Source organism: Lissotriton helveticus, chromosome 7 (genome assembly GCF_964261635.1).
Source record: "Lissotriton helveticus chromosome 7, aLisHel1.1, whole genome shotgun sequence".
NCBI classification, from domain to species: domain Eukaryota; kingdom Metazoa; phylum Chordata; class Amphibia; order Caudata; family Salamandridae; genus Lissotriton; species Lissotriton helveticus.
This window is the reverse complement of record NC_136068.1, coordinates 536,064,772-536,087,393: the sequence shown is the minus strand read 5'-3', so window position 1 is coordinate 536,087,393 and position 22,622 is coordinate 536,064,772. Positions and strand designations below refer to the sequence as shown.

At 46.9% G+C, this 22,622-nt stretch overlaps 1 protein-coding gene across 1 annotated transcript in view; it reads left to right on the top strand.

Moving 5' to 3' along the window:
• LOC144769151 (transmembrane protease serine 9-like) overlaps positions 1-22,622 on the top strand; it is a 1,211,004-nt gene that overhangs the window by 60,938 nt on the left and 1,127,444 nt on the right. The window contains exon 3 of the mRNA XM_078653156.1: positions 4,062-4,221. Coding sequence (XP_078509282.1) covers positions 4,062-4,221 — 160 coding nt within the window. The remainder of the gene's footprint in view (positions 1-4,061; positions 4,222-22,622) is intronic.

Sequence of the window (22,622 nt, the reverse complement as noted above, 5' to 3'; positions counted from 1 at the left end):
CTGTACTGCTCCCATGAGGCACAGGGTCAGACTGATTTGCATATAGCCATGTCTGAAATGGGGTGGCTGAGTGGGCTAAAGAATGGTGGTGGATTAAACCCAGATCAGTTGACTAAGGGTGAGTGTTTGATTTGCTCAAACGCTCCGTCCATCATCCCCTTTTGTTTCGCTTTGTTCGCCCTAAGTGTGGCAGGGTATGCTCAGACATGAGTCCCTTGCTCACTTAGCCACTGGATTCAAGATAGCCTGGCTGATGAGTATTATGAATCCGAAACCGGTCCCAGGATGCTTGTTTCCGGTCCATGGAAGACATGGCTTGGCAGTTCGGGCTGTACTGTTCCCATGAGGCACAGGGTCAGACTGATTTGCATATAGCCATGTCTGAAATGGGGTGGCTGAGTGGGCTAAAGAATGGTGGTGGATTAAACCCAGATCAGTTGACTGGGGGTGAGTGTTTGATTTGCTCAAACGCTCCGTCCATCATCCCCTTTTGTTTTGCTTTGTTCGCCCTAAGTGTGGCAGGGTATGCTCAGACGTGAGTCCCTTGCTCACTTGGCCACTGGATTCAAGATAGCCTGGCTGATGAGGATTATGAATCCGAAACTGATCCCAGGATGCTTGTTTCCGGTCCATGGAAGACATGGCTTGGCAGTTCGGGCTGGACTGTTCCCATGAGGCACAGGGTCAGACTGATTTGCATATAGCCATGTCTGAAATCGGGTGGCTGAGTTGGCTAAAGAATGGTGGGGGATTAAACCCAGATCAGTTTACTCGGGGTGAGTGTTCGAATTGCTCAAACGCTCCGTCCATCATCCCCGTCATTGTTTCGCTACACTGAGAGGCAGCATCTGGGAGCTGGCGCCACCCAACCTCTCCTCCACTCTGGTCCGACTACTGGGGCGCAAGCTGTCAAGGCTGCTCGGCCTTTGCTCTGCTGGGTTGGCCGAATGGCAGGCCCTCAACTCGGATGGTCACTGGCAGAGTGCAAGCTCTTTGCTTGAAACAACAGCTCAGACGGGCCATATCAGTCCATCCCTATATAGGCCAAGCGTGCCAAATCAATCCAAGTATATAACGCTGGACGGGCCCACCCTAAACAGGCCGCCCTACTCAGGGATGATGGTTTTAGGTCCCTGCCTGCTATCAGGGGAAGGCAGGCTCAGAGGGAAGGCCCATCGGGCAGAGCTGGGAGGCAGGTGTATACCTAGGCCCCTGGGTGACTAGCAAGGCCAGCCCAGGCCCTGGGACCACTACGAACCGCTGGACCACCAGTGGATCCAAAGTACCCTGTCCCTAGTAATCCAGAGGAAGGCTACTGATCCTTTCTTCTAATCCATGTGCACTGATTAAAAGAGGGGGCCACTGGCAACAATGCACCCAGCCTCCTTGAGCCCTGCATGGGCTTGAGGAAGCAAATGAGCCCTAATCGGAACTTCTAAAGCAGCAGATATGTTGGCTTCATGTCCCTGGAAATAATGTACCAGGCTGGCCAAGCAGTCCTTTCCTCAATCTGGATAGGCTGCCCTGCGCCGGGATGTCATTTTCATCTCCCCGCCTGCACTGGGGGAAGACAGACTCAAATGCCGATTAGGCAAGGCTGGGAGACCAGTGTGGACCCAGGACTCTGGGAGACAGGGCGGGTTAGCCACAGCTGGACCACAAGGGTTCCGAAGTACCCTGTCTCTAGTAATCGGGTGGAAGGCTACTACCCTTTAGTGTAATTTTTGCGCACTGAATGACAGAGGGGGATCCTGGCAACAACGCACTCAGTCTCCTGGAGACCTGCCTGGGGTTGAGGAAACAAATGAGCCCTCATTGGCACTTCCAAAGCAGCAGCGATGTTGCCTTTATGTCCCTTGAAACAATGGCAGAGGCTGGCTGCTCTCAGGGAAGGCAGGCTCAGAGGAAATGTCCATTGGGCATGGATGGGAGACAAGTGTGGACCAGGGCCCCTGGGAGACCGGGTCAGCCATCCCAGGCACTGGTGCCACCCAGCTAAGAACCGCTGGACCACAAGGGGATTTGAGGTACCCTGTCCTTAGTAATCTGGAGATAGGCTACCACCCTTTCCTGTAATCCGTGCACACTGAGTGACGGAGTTAAATACTGATGAGAATGCACACAGCCTCCTGACTCCCTGCCTGAGCTTGAGGAAGTAAATGAGCCCTCACTGGGACTTCCAGGGCAGGTGTGATGATGGCTTCATGACCCTGCCTGCGATCGGGGAAGGCAGGCTCGGAGCAAAGGCCCAGTGGGCAGGGCTGGGAGACAGGAGCATACTAGGGCCACTGGGGACCCCGGGGGTCCAGCTTGGGCAATGGAAGCACCAGGCTGATAACTGCTGGACCACAAGGTGGTCTGTAGTACTCTGTCCCTAGTATTACCGAGGAAGAATACCCCTTTCTTGTAATTTGTGCTCATTGAGTGACAGAGGGGACGGATAGTGCGAACACACATAACCTCCTGGCTCCCTGGCTAGACACGAAGAAGCAAATAAGCCCTCATCTGGACTTCCCAGGTCAGCCCAGCCATCTGGTCGCTCCATTGGAATGTTTCACACACAACCAGATGGCATAGGTACTCAACGTATGGATATCTGGTTGCTCTGTGTATTACCAAAAGGGTTTCTGCTTCTCCTTGGAGGGGGCAGGGACTCTGCCTCCCAAGTGCTCGAAGCCCCAGCTGGACCCCAGTTATGGGGTTGCAAGGGAGCCCTAATGCCTGCGAGACAGGGAAGGCCACCTCAGGCCCAATCAACTCTTGGCAGTATGGCAGGCTGGAGAATGAAGTCCAGGGTAGGAGGGCCCACCCCAGGGTCCCAGGAGGCCCTCCTCAGGGCCCCAGAACCCTGTCGGAGCTCCTGGACTAATGTAGAAAGATTATAGCTAGATGCTGATATCAACAAAGGCCTATTTGGTAAGAATACCTCTATATGTACAAAATATTATAATCTAATGGCTAAACCACCCTATTAAAGGCGATACGTACACACATAGTAAAGTATCAAAAACAGATGTATTTACTTATTTTATGTATTATTCATGATTCATTTGCTAGATCAAAAATTCAATTTTGCATAAAGAATTCATCATAGTAATTACATAGAGTTGAGTTCATCAACCAACAATAATATATACAATTCCATTACGATAGACGTAAAGTTGATGCAGGCAGTGCGGCAGATGTCTACAACGCGCATTTCGGCATACACGGCTTCATCAGGTAGCCGTCTATTGCACATGTAGTGTCACACAAGATTCTACTCTTTTAACTTGGTCTACGGGTATATGAGAGCACACGGTAATGGGCTGCCACATGAGTGAAAATGTCTCTTGAAATAAAAGACGTAGAGGTGAATTGAATACTTGGGGACAATATTGTTCAGTGACTACATGCCGATATAAGCAGGTCAAAATACGGTCATGTGCGGGCGGTGGCGTCAAGACCAATAAATTAGATAAAACGTCTCTGGTGTGCCAAAGGTAATCTCCTGAAAGGTAGATCACTTCGGTCCTGTAACTCTCTTGCCGGGACGCCGCAGGCTAGGGATAAGCTCGGATTCAAGCCATCTGAGACTAAGGCACCTAGGGGAGGCTTCCTAAAGCCCCCGAACTCCATCCCGGTGCTGGTATCTGCAGGGTGGGTTCCAGGATGGGGCCCTCACTCAAGGGCCCGCCGGGCCCAGGTCAGAGCTTCTAAACTTTGCCAAGCAGGGGAATTCTCCCCAGGCCTTACAGACCTCCATCCTGGACCCATGGCAGTGCGGCAGGCCAGGCAATGGAGCCCAGTGTGGGAGGGCCTGACCTGGGTCCCTCCCACAGAGGGATTTCCGGCATGTGTAAAGCTGAAGTAACAGTTATGTCCTCCACACACTGCCAACCTGGTGGAGTATGGAATCATTATGTCCTTGGCACAGAAAGGGTTAAGGGCTGAAAGCTGCTTGTTTTAAACATTGACATTATGTAACCTATAGAAACAGAAACAAAGAGTTTAGGAGTGTGAAAAAGAATAGCACAATTTATCTTTCAAACTCACATTCAGAAATGTCTTTTTGTTTTTAGAGTGTGGAAGTACAGTGCTCAGTAATCAAACCAGTGTTGGAGAGGACATCCAGCAAGGAGAATGGCCCTGGATGGTCAGTGTACAGTTGTTTTCCGAGCACATGTGCGGAGGAGTCATCATCGGTGAAAAATGGGTGCTTACAAGTGCTCGATGCTTCCGGTATGTTTTAAAAAGTGATCTACTGCAATATTATATCAGGTTTTATTAATGACCATGCCAATAATTCGGGATCTATTCCTTGTAATATATGTATTGCGGTTCTTTAGAAAGGCATGGTAAGCAAATATAGTAGGTAAAATATATTTTAGATACTTGGGGCACCAGGAATATAATTTGTACTTGACTGGAGGCTATGTGAGTTATTACAGAGGTGGAGACAGTCTTTTTTTTCTCTTGAAACCTTGTATCGCAGTTTAGATTTAATTAATTATCAAAGCCCGCAATTGCATTTCCTACAGACATCATCTTGGATGCGATTTGTTCGGTCAGTGTTTCCAAATATTCTTCAGCTCTGTATCTCTATCAAGTTGTGAATCTTAGTGTTAATAGAATCGTTTATTGTTTGCGTTCTGATAAACACATCTAACTTCAGATTCATTACCTTTTGAATATTCTCCCAGGTGTCAGACCAGATGCAGAAAATGATAAACAATACCCCTCCATGCCAGCTGGTGGCGCAGGTAACTCTGTGTCAACGTTGTTGCACAGTGGAAGTGACATACACAAGCCTATATAGGTACCATCCATGAGCACTAATCCCACTCCACCAATGTGGATTCTAAGTTACACCAAGTATCCTTGAGCCTGAGTTCTTTGATGCAATTTTCCCCCAAAACATTTCTTGTGTGTTACAGCAATGTCACCTCCATACTCTACAAGGTTTATGCCTTTCGGGGAATGTTGAAAACAAATGTCTATGATTGGTTCCCACTTGGTTTGCCTGGGGTGTCTGGGTTTAGACCATAAGTCCAAGAACTGCAGCAGTTGAGCCTTGATGCATATGAAGGCTATCAGGGAGCGAGGTGATGACCTTTATCACTGAACATTGCAAGAATACAGGTTGGACAAAGTTACGGGGAAGATCACAGTCCCACTGCCAAAGCTGTTCGTGTTACAGGTCATTGTAGAGGTCCTGCCACTCTCAATCACCACAGAGAGGACATGAGGGTGTCATTGTGTCTCCCAGAATAACTGTCAAAGTTGTTTTGCAGAGCCAGTTCCTAATCTACCCCAAGTCAGCCAGAATTTCTGGGATCCTAGGCAAGTTCTCAAAAAATCTAAAAGTTTCAGAATGCAATGTTACATATTTTTGTCAACCCAATGAGCAGAGAGCCCTCTCATCTGGATCCATTCTCCCCCTGTGTCAGTTGGGACTTCTGAATCTGTTCCTGTTCTGGTTTAGTACTGAATACCCTCTTGGTGACATGTTCCACATTAAAGAGCCATCCATCAATGCCACCGATGACGGGCAACTCATAGTCTGTCAGACTCCGAGGCGGTGTCATGCCAACGGAGGCCACACTCAACACTGATTATCCCGCTACTCATGGGCAATCCTTTTGAAACTGATACAGTGACCTTGCCTCAAGGCACACTGCTTATGCATATTGCTGGGACAGATTCGAAATAAGGCATTTATGATACTGGAGATACATTTAAAACCAGGCCTACCATGAGGACAATTAGCATGAGGATCTGGAAGATGCCAGTGGACTGGACAGTTCTCTAGACATTGGCTTGATCTCGTCTCTGGGCCCTGCCACTGAGGACAGTGCTTCACTTGCCATGGTGATGCAGAGAGCTGGGGGCGTTTTGGATCTAATGCTCCCCACTCAGTGAGTCAAAATGAATGTATTGGTTGAGGTGCTTCAACTGGACCGGACTAGTTCTTCTGAGTTCTTACTTCTCTTTATTGAGGCCCTCACTGACACTCTCTTGGTATTTTAAGTGAAGCCTTGTTTGGGGCCCCTGGTCATAATGCCAAATTGTACTTCGTCATTGCCTTCACTTCGGGATTCTGCATTTCTGACCCACCATCGCACACCCAAGAACTTAGTACTGCAGGCTTAAGCCAAGGTGACCCTAAAATGTGTTCCCCACTTCTCCTTTATCATGAACCCAAACATATTGAGACCTTTGGGGAGCAGGTTTCCTTGTCTATCAGTCTGGCATCGTGATCCTTGAATGCCATTTACCTTCACGGGTTTTACACACATGCACACACACCTTACGGGACTTATTTCTGCAGATTTTGCCAATCGTTTCTGTGGAGGCTCATGTCATCCTTCTGCAGGTCATTCAGGACAGTATGGCACATCATTGTGGGCTTGATAACACTAATGTAAGCAGAGACATTATCGCCAATATGACAATCTGTAGGCATGCTTGAATGCAATCCATTGGATTTGTGGGAAACATACAGGCTAGCCTGATGGTCATGCCATCTGTTGGCTTCCATTTGTTTGGGGAAAAGGCAGATTTGATTGAGGAATACTTTAAAGGAATCAGGGCCACAGCAAGTTGCCTGTGCCTATCGGCAATGCCATGTGAACTGCACCCATAGGTTTGCTCCCTCCATGGCTTTTTTAGACATTTTCCACATCACCACTAGCTGCAACTTGCTCAGTCTTGTCTGCACTTGACCCTGAAGACTCGATGATAGCACTGGACCTGTAGAATGCCTATTTGCATATCCCCATCCTGCCGGGCCACAGGTGCTATCTGTGGTTCAAGGTGGGCCAAGAGTATATCCACTTAGTTGTGCTCCCCTTTGGCTTCACCAGTGCCCATCGGGTGTGCATCAAAGTGATGGTCATGGTTCTCCATCAGGAGTTCCAGTCCCTACCTCAATGACTAGTTTCTGAAGGCCACTTGCCCCATGCAGTAGTCACCCACCTCTGACTACGGCGAACGTCCTAACATCATTTGGTTCACTATAAATGTGCTGAAGTCACACCTGACTTCTTCACAGATCATTGGAGGCATTTTGCACATGGTGCAATTTTGCTCCCCCCAATTACCGGATAGTCCAGGACATTCAGGCTATGACTTGAGGTTTTAGCCTTAATCCTGGATTTCAGTAAGGATGACTCTGAGGATGCTGTGACTAATGGCCTCCTTCATCCTACTAGTCAACCACCCCAGGTGCATATGCAGGCTCTGTAGTTGGATGTGAAGTCCCAGTTGGCACAAAACCAGGGACAACTGTAGATTTTGGAGGAGACTGTAAAAGTGAATACTGAACCGCAGTTGGGCCAGTGGCAAACCCCTCTCCCTATCTCACCCAGAGCTGACAGTGTTGACTTATGCTTCACTTCTGGGGTGGAGCAGTAACTTGGGAGAGGTGGAAATCAGAAGCTTCTGGTCTCTGAAAGAGGCTCGGCTCCACATTAGCAAGCTGGAGCTGGGAGCCATTCGCTTGGTGTTTGACGCCTTCCTGTTTCCTTTGAAGGAAGGTGGTTTCAGGTGTTCACAGAAAACACCAATGCCATGTGATACTGCTGAAAGCAGAGCTGGGTGGAGTTATGCAATTTGGGCATAGAGAGTATGGTTTCCTGAACTTTTTGGCACATGCATCTATCCTCTGGTCAGGCTTCTCCTTTGAGAGCAGTAGGGCTGTTGCAGCAGCAGGGCAGATTTCTGCACCTGAACCTTTGCACACACCACCTCCATCTTTAAGACTGAATGGTGGCAGTTGAGTGCTGTTGACTTCCCTTCCGAGGTTGTGAATGTTATTTTGACAGCCAAGTGTCCCACTACCAATTTAGTATGTGCCTGCTTGTGGGATTGGTATGTGGCCTGGTGCATTATCAAACAAGCTGACCAATTTCATTCCAATTTGTCTAAGGTGTTTTTGTTTGTATTGTTCCTAGACCAGCAGGGCATTGCTTTCCGTACAGTCAAAGGGTACCTATTGGCTATTTGGGCTTTTTACATTTGCTGAACCAGCTTTCATTGTGTGACTCACCAGTTGTGATGAATTAGGGGTTACATCATTTGTTTACCCCTTCTTCTTTTGTTATGCTACAGTGAGACTTAAATTTAGGGCCTCATGCACACATTTTTGGTGTAGGACAGTGCTACAAATAACTTTGCTGCACTGCCCTTCGTCAAAAGAAAAGGGCAGGAATGCGCTGTATCCATGAGATACAGTGCATTCCTGTCCTCTTTTACTGCGGTGGAGCATGAAGGGCTGCTTGCGCCAATGCAGACACCCTTACACCATGGTGAATGGTTGTCCTAATTGTAGGAATGATTGTTTGTGTGCAGGAAGAGATGCCTTCCTGGAGAAAAACAATCAGTGAGGGGGGGGTTCCTCTTTCCATCCATCCTGTAGAATGCAGCACACATTGAAAGAGGAAAAACTATGTGAAATAAAGTTATTTCTCCTCGTTACCCCACCACTGGAGAGGCGCAACATTTTGATGCATTCCCAGATTTACGCTATGTTGTAAATTTGGGAATGTGTCAAAAGCCATGGGCGTTGCGTGAGAACACTTACCTCAATGCCCATGGCCCACCTCCCTGATGCAGTTTGAGGCAACGCAGTGACTTGCGCTGCATTGCCTCACACCCTATGTACGAGGACATGAAAAGCCACTGAGTGACTTTACATGGCCTCGTTGATATGACTCTGCAATATGCAAAAAAAGTGATGTTTCGGCAATGCCAGGTTTGTAAATAAGCCCCTTAGTTTTGACTTTTCGTATGTGTTCTCCCTTTGAAACTCTTCACAGCTGCCACCTCAGGCTGCTTACCTTCAAGACAGTCTTTCTGGTGGCTGTAACATCATATCAGACAATGAGTGAGCTACAGGCCCACTCTGTTAGTCCTCCTTATACCAATTTATACCCAGAAAAGCTGGTTCTTAGGACGTGTGCCCCCTTTTGGCAAAGGTAGTGACTCATTTTCACGTCAAGCAAACCATCACCCTTCAGACATTCTTTTTCTCCACCTAACCCAAACCATCACCATCGTGACATTCTTTTCTCTACCTAACCACTTCAAGGAGGTGAAGAGATTACATCGGCTGGGTGCAAAAAGGCTTCTCATCTTTTACATCAATACCATTGAACACTGAGTGTTCCACCAACTCCTTCTTGGATTCAAGATGGATAGATACAACACAAGATAGTGTAGAAGATGTCCATTGCTCAGTGAGTTGTGCTTTGCATCAAGATTTCTTACATATTGACTAAAAAGCAGAATCTGGAAGACTAGCAGGCTTCTTCAAGCAGAGCCAAAGCTCCTACCACTGATTTGGCACATGCAATGTCCTGGAAATGTTCCGTGGGCTATGTGGGTGTCTTTGCAAACATTCACAAAACACTTGTGTCTGGACAGCCCCGTCCGTTGAGATGGGCATTTTGCCCACTTGGTCCAGCAGGACTTTTTTGGTTTGAGCCAGTTGACAGACCCTGGAAGCTACTGCTTTTGTATCCATTCAAAAGGTAAGGTAACAGCAGTTAGAAGTCTATCAGAAGAAAAATGTAATTACCTTCAGCAATGCTGTTTCTGGTAGAGACTCTATCTAACTGCAGATTCCTTTCTGACCCTCCCATCTTTGCTGATCTGAGAAGTGGACTCTCTTCCACCTAAAACAGTCTTAAGATAGATTTCTGCACATTGGTCATTACTAATCTGATTTTGGATCTGCCTCAGCGGGAGCAGATGAGTCAGAAAGCAACTGATGTCGACATCCGTTGGTGACTCCTATCAGCCTGCTAACATCACAACCATCAACCTAGTCTAGTCTGGAATGACTGTTGGTGTCTGCAGCAAGATTCCTGGATGTGCCTCTACATTGGAGTGCTTGTTATGTGAGCATGCATGATTTGGAAGGTCACAGAGGTCCATTTCAAGTCTCTTGAGGGACAGAACGAGAAGTGTGCAGGTAAACTGACTGCAGCTCATCTTTGCTGGGTCAATCCATGGCACAGTAGTATCAGTGATAGGAAAATAAATCTCCTTTTAGGAGGACATGGACGAGGAAAGAGGTCCTCCTGCAGGATGTAAAGGACCACAAGAACTGCAGGCTGAAGAACCTAGTTTGGCCACATCGGAGATACCAGGAGGCAGAGTTAAATTACATTTCAGGTATACAAATCAGTATTCACGAGGTGGAACATGGAGAGAAGTCGAAAGAACTTGGACCTAATGATTTTGATTCAAATAGTAAATAGGCTATTCTCTGCAGATCACCTCTGAAATAACTGCCGGGTGTGAATCCCTCCAATTTGCAGAGTGGGTCTTGCTCCTTATTAGACATACAGTTAAAGCAACAATTGGTCCCAACCTATTTTATTTTTATACCAACATAAAGGTGAAAAAATGGATTCAATCCAAATGGTCATTCAACAAGTTATACTGTACAAGGAGTAATACAGACAGAAGGACACAAGACAACTTTATATGATTGACAAAATCTTCCTTTTATATAATCTATTTAAATGTCATATTTAATAAGTTATATTGACAGTAAACAGGTTGTTAGGAGAAGCGTGGAAAAAGAGGGTTCATGTGCAATTGTGAACGATAAGAAATAAGAGAGAAATCAAGGGAAGATGAGAAACAAAAAAACTCTAATTTGCATATAAAACACTGGTTGGAGTGAGTTAACCTAACCAATGTTGAGCCATTATACAGTCTAAATGTTCTATCTTATTGCTTAAATGGCCTATTTTAAAGAATTATGTCAATTATTCAGAAATGTATCACTCTAAGCGTTATGCAAAAGCCACTGAGTTGTATTTCAGGCCATCAAAAGGGGGAATGTGGTGACGTTTCGACCCGTCTTGCATGTAGAGGGTAACTTCTACCTCCGCATGCAGGTCTTCATCAGGACAAAAAGACAACCATAGTGTTAGCCAGTACATTCCATAACAATTATGTTGTCCAAGAAATGAGGAATCAATCCAAATTGCAAAACCCCCTGCAATGAGATGCCCGAAGTGAGCTTCCAAAATAAAACCAAAGTTTCACCAAAGTTTCAAAGAAGAAAGTGATATACAGACTGCGTCAAATCGCAAGGCATTGCCAGAGAAAACCTATTTTAAATCCATATGCAAAGAAGTGGCCTTGATCACCACTATCTTCGAGAGGAACGTATTTTCCTCACTGTGGGGGTAAAAAACCCATCTCCTTTCTAGTCTCACCTGTACTAAGTGTCCAAATGGAAGAAAACCGGGAGGGAGAGACGATGCTTAGAGTGATGCATTTCTGAATGAGTGATATCATTTTTTTAAATAGGCCAATTAAGCAATGAGATAGAACATTTAGGGCCTCATTTATGAGGCTGTGCGTCACTTTTACGCCACCGGTGCGTCACTTTTTGTGACGCACCAGCAGCGTAAAATTGTGCCTTGCTGCACCATATTTACAAAGTGATGCATCTAGGTAGATGTGTCACTTTGTAAACCCCTGCACCACATTATACCTGTGCCAGGTATAATGTATGCAGGGGGGGCGTTCTGACGCAAGAAAGGGTCATAGATGTGATGCAGTGAAATCTATAAGATTTCACTGCGCCACAGCGATGCGTCACTTCTGATAAATGAGGCCCTTAGAATGCAAACAGGTCCAATTGTCTCAGTCCAACCAGTGTTTTATATGCAAATTAGAGTTTTTTTTGTTCCTTTTTTCCTTGATTTCTCTCTTATGTCTTCTCGTTCACAATTGCACGAGCACTCTTTTTCCATGCTTCTGCTGAAAACCTGTTTACTGTCAAAATTACTTATTGAATATGACATATTTATATAGATTCTATAAAACGAAGATTTTATCTATCATATAAAGTTGTCTTGTGACCTCCTCTTTGCATTGCTCCTTGTACAGTATAACTTGTTGAATGACCGTTTGGATTTAATCCAATTTTTTACCTTTATGTTGGTATAAAAATAAAATAGGTCGGGACCAATTGTTGCTTTAACTGAATTTATTCCTAGGTCCTCCGATGCCTTCTGGGAAAACCCCATTAGTCTACAATGGTACCTGATTAGACATATGCACAAATCAGAAAGCAGAATGGTCGAGAGCCAGAGGATCTAGAGTCACTCAATTCTGGGTGAACCAGAGAAGTCAGAGGAGGCATGAACATCAGACTATGTCACATAACTTAGTGCCACCTTCCTGCTAAGTTTTTTCTACACCAAGCTGGGGTTGGGCACTTCTGGTTAACCACCTTGTTGGATGGATATTCCATACCATTTGGTGAGGGAATAATAGCACAGAGCAATAACATGTGCAATTGAGCCTAAAGGATTAGCATTAGGGAATCTGAGTGCCTAAAAATTGTGCAGGTGCCCAGAATTTCTTAGATGACCACTACCCATTTCTAACACTGGTGCCGTCTATTTCCACCATTGTTGCAAGCTGTTCCTTGCATGGCCGCCACCCAAAGCAGAATTGCAGCAAGTGAGCACGCCTTCATTAGTTTGGCCCAGGTGTAATCATTTGTAAAGTTTTTGATAACATCAATGTAAAATGATGCATTTTAAACTACAATTTTCATGGAAACAGTGAGGTTTAAAGCTACAGTCATGCAATCCTACTAAAGTCTCTTCAAATCTCTCTCACATGATCTCAGTATTGTATTGACTGTCTTTCTTGTTTCTTCTTACCTGCACCCTTTTTCCTTTTTTTGTCAGCTGCCTCTCTTTTCCTTCCTAGAGGCTCTATTAGTCTTCTCTTTCACATCACCCTAACTTCTTCCCTCTACCTCCTTCATCAGAAGCTAGATTCTCCATCACCATCACTCTTGTGGGAGGGGGGCATAGACCTAGCCCTGATTGGAGGATTCCCTTCATCTTCAAGATGGCAGAGACTGAAAGCTATGCTTCATCTACCCATCCCACCTTAGGAGTTGAGTTGACGGAGGTGGGCACACCTCCTATTCTTCTTACGTTTTCTCTACGGTTTTCCTGCAGAAGTGGGAGTGTAAACCCCCGGCTCCCTTCTGCTTCTAGCAACAGAGGCTGGGGGTCGTATTACAAAGGCGGCAGGCCTTTGAAGCTTCCCTCCTGAGCACTGGCTCATTCTGGGGAGGTGGTATGACACCTCTACTCAGGATGTGCATTGTCTCTGGTCCCAGAGACCAGGGGCTCTCTACCCAGGTGTCCAGAAACATGTCTGGTTGTGGCTACATACAGCCGGTCAGAGACCACACCAAGATTGACAGGTTTTCAGGAGTCCTGTCTGAGATGCCCTCTGAGTACGTGGTACAATAATTCCCACACTGACTTTAGTGTGGATTTTTTTGCAAGGAGTAGTTTGGTACCAAAAACTCCTGTGTTCAGTGAAGCCATTGTGTTGTTGTGGAATTAGAGTTTTGGAGTTCCCAGCCCATGTAATCTCTATAGCTTCCCTGACAACTATAATAACAATGAAGCAGCCCGAATATTGTAGGGGCACATCTGCTCCTAAAGAGATGCCCCTAACCTGAGGCATAGTACACCCTGCCTTAGGGCTGTGAGGCCTGGTAAAGGGGTGACTTACCTATGCCTTCAGGCATTGCTGGTTGGCATGTCACCCAGGCAGGGTGCCATGTCGACTTTGTTGTTTTCTCCCCTACTGGGGCATGTAAGCTGCAAGGGCAGTGACATAGTCACGGTGAGGGGTCTCTCAGGGGACCCTCTTCGACCGCAGGCCCTAGGTTCACTGGTTAACATTTACAATGGCTTACAGGAGGTAGAAGTACCAATTAGGGAGTTGTTTTTAGGGAAGAATCACTGACACAGGGGCTGTGGTTGGCAGGAACCCATGTGCACTACATTCAAAACCACTTCAAAACCAGCCACAAAGTGAGGGCTAACCATGCAAAAGAGGCCCTTTCTCACACTATTATTCCCACTCTTGTTCTTTCTTTACTTTATTCTCTCATTTATTTCCTCGATTTGCCCCTTATGAAGGTGTCTTGTTTACCTCCTTTTTTAATTGGTTATAATATCTCTCTTTCTATCTTGCACTCTCTCTCTTTTCCTGCCACTCGCATCTCTTTCTCCTTTTCTCCCCTCCCTCTATTTCCCCTGCTCTCAGTCATTTCAGCCATAGGCCATACAAATTACACAATAAAGCAAAGTTAAAATGCATTATGCTGGCATCAAACTGTACTGCTGTCTCTTCCCATTCTCCCCAGAACCCTTCCCCTCTTTCTTTTTGGCATAATGTTTCCTTCATGGCTTTGTCCCTCTGTCTTCTTCCTCTCTTTCTTCCTGTCACTACATTTTCTCTTGTTTCCCCCTCCAACAAATCCCTCATTTCTCTCCTTGAGTCCCTTTACTATTCCTTCCCTCTAACAACCAGCCATAGTTTGAATACAACAGTGAAGTAGGTGGAGTGCACAATACCTACTGCGATAATACCTGGTGCCATCAGCGTTCTCACTACAGGGTATATTATCAAGCCCATCTTCGCCGCTCTAGTGGCTGTTTTCGGCCGTATGAAGGACACGCTAACAGGCTTTAACGCGTGTTTCCTTGTGCTAGCACTCATTTTACTAACGCCTTGCATCGCATCGATAATGAGATGTGAAGTAGGCGTTCCTCACATAACTTCATGGGAATGCATCTCTAACGCAGCTTCGCGATATTTACAACAATCCCCCGGACCCGCAAAGCGACAATTAAAATCACGCCACGCCCCCATTAACGCTGGAATCTAATATCTGCAAAATTCCTGACTTAGCTATATTATCCTATGAGAGGTGGATTGTCAGGCTAAGTGCACCATGTCCTATTATCAAGGATTTACCTATAACTGAGTTTTTATCACTGGATTTCATACAATATTCATTCATTTCCCCGCTATCGCTGGATTTCCTATCGCCTTGGAGATAAGCGTTGATAACAACGCGGTATCTCGGTTACTAAATCCAGCGATGTCCGGCAATAAGAAAAACTGCGGTAAACGAGCTTAACGATAATCATCACTGTTTGTTGATAATATGCCCCTACATCTTGTACATTAAACTAGATATTATCAGAATATGTTTATCATTCATCCTCAGGCTCTCTCCAGGGGCAGCACCAGGTGCTCACAGCCTGGTGCCAGCACACACTTTGGGTAGCAGGGTCATGCCTTGCCTGAGACACTGCCTCATCTTCTCCCGATGGAACTATGTCCTCCTTGGGTCCTCATCATGCCAGACTGGAAATATTCCGGAACATCAACCAGCCCCAGCAATTCTGCTGGACCAGGCACGGGGAGGGGCAGCGGGCATGGGGGAGGGGGTTGCTAATGAGAAGCAGCATTTCTTATTGCAGTGCTGCAAAACCGGCCCCCAGTAGCAAAACAGGCCCCCACTGACAAAAAATTTCCCCACCCTTCTGGACCCCCGGGAAAACGCCAGGTATCCACTACGGCTAGTTTGACACTGGTCCTCATCACATAGTGGGTTCCTCTTTGGTGACATGCCCTGATTCTCTGGTTGGCATGGCTGACTATACCAAAAGAGCCAATTATTTTGAGGGAGCCTCCAGTCTAGCAGAGCCACTCATTCCCTAAGATATGGCGAGGTTTTTTTTGTCATGAAGTCCAGGTGCAGCCAAGGCTAAATTAATGACTGGAGAAGGAGTGTTTTTTCAAAACGGAATCTCACATAGATACCGTCTTGTGCTATGCAATTATATTAGATGCATTTTTAATTCCTTTTTAAGGCCAGGTGTCGTTTTTCAATTTGGTTCTCCCACCGTTGATCTTGATTGAAGGTTTCATCCACTCTCTACTTCTAGCAGAGATTGGAAAAATGCAAGGAGTGTGATGCACAGAGAGACAGTTACAAACAAGCAGAGCCGCACATCCAGTATGACTTGAAAAAAATGCATGGAGTATTGAGATGCCCAAAGGGACAATTGAAGATAACAAGCATTTGCAATGCAAATTTGTCTCTCATTTGTGAGAGTTAGAGTTATTGGCGCTGTCAATGAGAATGTGTTTTACTCTTGTGTTTTGCATTGCAGTGTATGTATGTGATGTTGAGTGGAATTGTTTGGTTTGGAATTGTTGGTTGTGGAATTCTGTGTGGTGAGAATATTGGAATTATGTAGAGTGGAATGTGTGTCAGAGGGTAATTATGTGGAATGGCATTTTATGTGGTGGAGTGGTATGTTGTTATGTTTAGGTATGTGGTATGCTATTGAATTGTGTGGCATGATGGCCGAGCATGTAATGGGGCTCTGATCTCCACCATCCCCCAGGCAGGGGCAGAAGTTAAGGGGGCTTGGGAGCTGCAGTGAATTCTTTGCTCAGACTGCTTCCACTGACAGGACTCCAAAGAAGAACAGTTCACTGAAGTGGATCACATGATTCACAAGAGTGGGAACTGCTGAGGACTCTTCAGAGACAGACTTACCCTAAAGCTGCAGCTGCCCCTAAAAGCATGCAGTCCTCCAACTCACCTGACGTACAACTCATGTTAAAGCCCTCACCCATAAGCTGCGGCCAGCTGCCTCCAAAGTCCAGTGAGCGATACAAAGGCCAGTGGCTGCAGCGCCATCCCCATACTCACCCAAAGCCCCGGTTCACTCAACTCCTTGAGGGACACTGCTTGGATAGTACCTGACTCCCAGGGCCAACTGACGATCTGACCCAGCTCCAGTGTCCTCTCAGAGGAAGCACTGAGTAACCGTTGCCCCACCAAGAGGCAGAAGGTGCCCTCCTTCAGGACCATGGTGGACGTAAAGACCCATATACAAAAAGTGCAGCCACTGAGCTTCCATTCAAGAATCCGTCATAACATGACAGGCTGGTGATGATCACGCACAAACCCACTTCTGCCATCAAGCCTGCACCAAGTTTCAGGCTCTTTTTTAGATAAAGAGAAATTGAGGCCAGTAAAATGTGTTTACTCTTTCACTGAAAATATCACATGGGCATATAGTCAATGGCACTGGAAATTATTCCATATCTGAGCAATTTGTGATGGGGGGGGGGGGTCAAAGGCAGTGCTCTAAATGGACCAAGGCCTGACAGAGCGGAGTCCTGGCAAAGCCCAAAAACAGACATGAGCCAGGGTCCTCCAGTGCCCTCTATTTCTGGTATTCACCAGCTAGATTAAAAGCAGCTTCCTTCCAGCCTGTCGCTTGCTAGTGCTGCAAAGCAACGTCACATGAAGTCCCTTTGTAGACACAGGGACAAGGTGACAGGTGGCAAATGTCATTTACCATTGGTGACCCAGGGGCTTACAGCATTATTTCATTTGAACTGAATAATGTATTAACACTTACTTTTAAAGTTACCATGTCCAGTTATTTTATTGATTATGACTCTCGATAAAGGTACTATATAAACTGTTACTGCTGATTTTGATTATGCTTTGTCTAGGGAGGCCACATTTATGAATTTGTCAAACACAGGGCACTCTTTTACATGCACTAGCTACATAGACCGTAACACCTGGGGAGGCTTCTCGGGCAACACCCGAATTAGGGCCCTGTCACTTTTTTTATACCACTCATAGCACTGGTCAAAAGTAACAGAAATAATGACCGACAATCAATCATGTGATTGTTCCTAGTTTGACATAAACAACCAGAAAAGCTGCCCAGGAAACCAATCCGGCTGCCGTGGTTTTGTCATCAACTGTTGTTTTGCATTTGTCACCCAGAGTGGGATGGGTATGCTCAGACGTGAGTCCCATGCTCTCCACACCACTGGAGTCAAGCTATCCTGGCTGAAGACGGCTGATAGCCAGAAACTGGTCCTAGGATGCTTGATTCCGGTCCAGGAAAGACACGGCTTGGCAGTTCGGGCTGGACTGTTCCCATGAGGCACAGGGTCAAGGCTGATTTGCATATGGCCATGTCAGAACTGGGGTGGTGTGGAGTGCAAAAAAACATTGGATTTAGGCCCAGATCTCTGTACTGGGGTGAATGTATGGCATTGTTCTGCATTCTGTCCATCAACTGTTGTTTTGCATTTGTCACCCCGAGTGGGATGGGTATGCTCAGACGTGAGTCCCATGCTCTCCACACCACTGGAGTCAAGCTATCCTGGCTGAAGACGGCTGATAGCCAGAAACTGGTCCTAGGATGCTTGATTCCGGTCCAGGAAAGACATGGCTTGGCAGTTCGGGCTGGACTGTTTCCATGAGGCACAGGGTCAAGGCTGATTTGCATATGGCCATGTCTGAAATTGGGTGGTGTGGAGTGCAAAAAAACGATGGATTTAGGCCCAGATCTCTGTACTGGGGAGAATGTATGACATTAGTCTGCATTCTGTCCTTCAACTGTTGTTTTGCAGTGGTTTTGTCCTACGGCATCCTGGTGTTGGGACTAGAAACATGGCGGGGCAGAGGGGGTGAAATTATTGGGCGGTGTCAGAGCAACACAACTATAATGAGAGATTAGCAAACGCAACTGTGATTAAGTAATTGAGTAGGTATCAATGGAAGATCTGAGGGACAAGAACTAGTGAAGAATTTTTGTCAATGTGAATTGATATTAAAGAGTGCACCGGCATAAAATGCACAGGTTGTCAATGAATATTTCAATAATGAGAAATCATCTTTCATCCCAGTATTACATTCTTGTTCGGCTGCACACTGTTTTCATTGTAACGTCTCTCTGGAAAACTCTTGCAGAGCCCACCTAACTGTGATCACCGTTTTGTGTACATGCACATAGGCACAACTGCATAGTGCCAATAGCGGCAAATCTTCTCAGTTCTCATACAGCAACATGCATAAATAAACCACAAGACACCTTCTCAGTTTTTGTACAGCAAAATACATAAATAAACCACACAACACCTTTGTTAGTGGAGAAAATTGCTGCAGGTTTATTTGCATAAGAAATATGTCAACATGGTGGGTTAACTTACGGGCGATCCAAAGGCAGGCCAGCCCCTATGCCGCCTGCCCGACTGCCCGTCTGATGAGCCAAATTGCACCGTGGCCGTCGCCAGTCGGTGGTTTCCAATTTTGGGAGGGACCACCCCTCCCATCAGTGGACCCCAGTCCACGCACTTACTCATGCCCCCCAAAAGGGGGGCGGAGCGTTCCAGGCAGCCCCCGGTTGCTCAGGCCCACAACCGTCCGTAGGACTAACGGGGCGCAGTCGCTCTTCCAGAAGACAACACTAAGACATCCATGGGTATACTTGGCTTTGCACCCTTAATGTGCTCCTGCATATAGTACCCTTCTGTACCTTGCAGACTCTGGATTTGCCCTGTAACTCCTCCTGCAACACAAAACAATAAATTAGATTCTTCTCCTCCCCCTACCACCGTCTGGCCGTCCATAGGGTAAACGGTAGGGCGGGAAACAGCGAGACGGGCAGCACTCAAGAAACTGCACCATGGGCGGGGGAAGGTTTTTGTACCCCCTTCCTCCCCTGCCACGGTCGGAAGTGACGCGGCCGACTGACTCTCTGGTCCCTAGACCAGGGACCCTAATATGCTGACTCATGTGCCTTCCTGTGGCACTAAGGTGGCTGCCCTGTTAGGAAGGTCCCCTGCGTGGACCCCGGGCAGCCTGACACAGTGCCAATATCGGCAACACTTCTCAGTTCTCATACAGCTCAGTTCTCATACAGCAACATACATAAATAAACTCAGTACACCTTCTCAGTTTTCGTACGGCAAAATACATAAATAAACCACATGATACCTTTGTTAGTAGAGAAAATTGCTGCGGGTTTATTTGCATATAAAATATGCCAACATGGTGGGTCATCTTACGGGCGATACAAGGGCAGGCCAGCCCGTATGTCGCCTGCCCGCCTCATGAGCCAAATTACATTGTGGCCGTCACCAGTCGGTGGTTACCAATTTGGGGAGGGGCCACCCCTCCCATCAGTGGACTGCCAGTCCATGCACTTACTCACAGCATTCCAGACAGCCCCCCGTTGGTCAGGTCCACAACCGCTCATGGGATTAACGGGCACCGTCGCTCTTCCAAGAGACAACACTAAGACATCCCTGGGTATACTTGGCTTTGCACCCTTAATGTGCTGCTGCATATAGTACCCTTCTGTACCTTGCAGACTCTGGATCACCCTGTAACTCCTCCACAGCTCTGGGGGTGGCCACCTTCACAACCAGGGCCTCCACCAAGGTAGGCATCTTTACCTACATCCTGCTGATTCCCGGGCCTCCCCCAGGTCCAGCCAAAACAAGTCTAAGCCCATACTGGACCGAAGGCTAGCATCTGGACTTCTGGACAGGTGTCCCCATCCTTTCTAAACTCCCTGTGGACTTAGCCTCATAAAACCAAAACCTTTCGTCCAGGGCCTTTACACCTGTCACTCTTAACTCTCCCGGTGGAGGTTACCACAGCAACCCCTGGCCGGGCCCCTTCCATTCTACATTGTGGTATCTCTGACCATCAAACTCACATGCCCACCAGTGGATGCATAACTTACACCATGGGGAATTTAATTCTGGCAGCAGGACCCTCCTACCCTGGAAAGTCAAATCATTGCCTCCCTGCTGTCAGGCCCCAGTGATGAGAGGGGAGACACACACCCCCTGTCCAGGCCACTGCTTCTACAGCAGCTGTTCCAGTGCCTGCACACTTACGCCACCCCTCCCAGGGTGGCTTATGGCCGGCTGTCCCTTAAACTCCTTGGGATTCCCATCGCCCCACCTGTAAGCATGTCCTGCTGAGTCTGCAACTCGAAGGGGGACCCAGTATCAGTGGTACCTGCCTCGCCCAGCCCTCCCTGTATATGCGCCCAGGATGACCTAAACAATTAGTTTGGTGTTGGTTCAATGTTAACATTGCCTGGCTGAAGAGCAATACCTTTGACAAGTCACTCCTGACAAGATGTTGTTTCCGGTCCAGGGAAGGCATGGCTGGGCAGTTCGGGCTGGACTGTTCCCATGAGGCACAGGGTCAGACTGATTTGCATATAGCCATGTCTGAACTGGGGTGGCAGAGTGGGCTAAAGAACTGGTGTGAGTGTTTGATTGGTTCAGATGCTCCGACCATCACCACCCCCTTTTGTACCACTCCTGACAAGATGTGCCAATGCAGGTGGAAGTAAGAGTTATCCAGCCCGCCTTACTTCCTCTCACCCAGTTATTTGTGTATAGCACTTGTCGGAGTATGTCCATCGCATTCAGCCAGTCACCAACCTAGGTGACGCCTTGCCCTCCCAAACTTCTGCTAGTATACCAGGGAGCAGATGGGACAGTGTGAACCGGAGGGGAACCATATGTATAAATACCTGCCCCCCTTTTTTTTTTAAATACTGGGAATGCCAAGTGTTCTCTAATACTTTCTAGCCAATTTGTGCTTAACCCAGAGGTTCCCCCAATATTTCGGTCCGTAGCACACTCGTTGGATGATAACTTCCACAACCGCCATGGCTGCCAGCCAAGGTTAAAGGGCGGGAGAATTTGCACATGTTATTGTTACTCAACTCAATGGTACTTGTTTAATTGACCTGAGAAGGATGAAATGCTAAGTGGACCTACCAGGATCTGAACCTGTGACTAGAGGTTGAACGCAAGCCCTTTTTAGTTCTGCCGCTCCAGATGCCTGTGAAGTTGTGTCCCAGGGCAGACTGCAGGCACCTTAACCCATACTTGGACATTCCAGCGCTAGAAACACACATCTAAAAGGCCTGCAAACTGGCTAACCACCAACATTGCAATCCGAATGTTCGCTGTCAACACCCAAGGAAAATTTGCTTAACCGAAGCAATTGGTAACATGTCATCAATGTAATCAATTTAACCTTAACTACGACTGCAACACGTGCTCTCGTAGCTGTCCATATTAGTGCTCCATCCCCTCCATATCGATACTAACAAGGCCACCCGCACCGTCTTGGGACTTGTACCCTCACACCCCAGCTGACAGAAAGTGCCTATTCGTGTGTAGCCCATAACCTTATGTTTATCACTGATGGTATACCAGGATTAGGTAAAAACTCAGCTAGCGCTACTGCTGAGTGCGCATTGCACCATCACAGGTATGTCTTTGCCTATTCAGTTTCAGGCTGCACAGTTTGATGACATTGCCAGACCCAATCCCGGGCGAAATAAAAGGAAGCTTTACTGCTACCCCTGTGAGCGGCTGCTGGTGCTAATGTTGGTACAAATAGCCTGTTAAACGTAAATGTAATTCCATTACTACTGTTGTGCAAGAACCCACAATCATTGGCACTCCCTGGTTCAATACCTTCCTGCTAATAATGGCTGAAAATGTGTATGTTCTGCAATGAAGGGACTGCAAGATCTAATGAGTTTCTTGTAAGGTACAACCCAGTTCACCACCCACAAATTACAACTTTATCGCCATGTTGCATGGGTATGGGTAACCTGTCAAAGTATCCAAACGCATCTAAGAATTCGAACCTTACCATAAAAGTAACCATCACTGGTCCCGAAACGAGGCAAACAATGCTAGGGCAACTCAGCAGCCTACCTCCAACTTTCATGCTGGTTATATGCTCATAAGACTGGCAGCTAATAGCTAGCTCCCTCGTGTGACCCCCGCTTGCCATCCTTGCAAGGGGGTGGGCCTTAAGGACCACTTAGCATGCACCATTTTTCAATAGTGCCTTAAAAAGACCTTTGTCGTACTGTAGTCACCTAATTATTCTGGCCCTGCACTAGAGG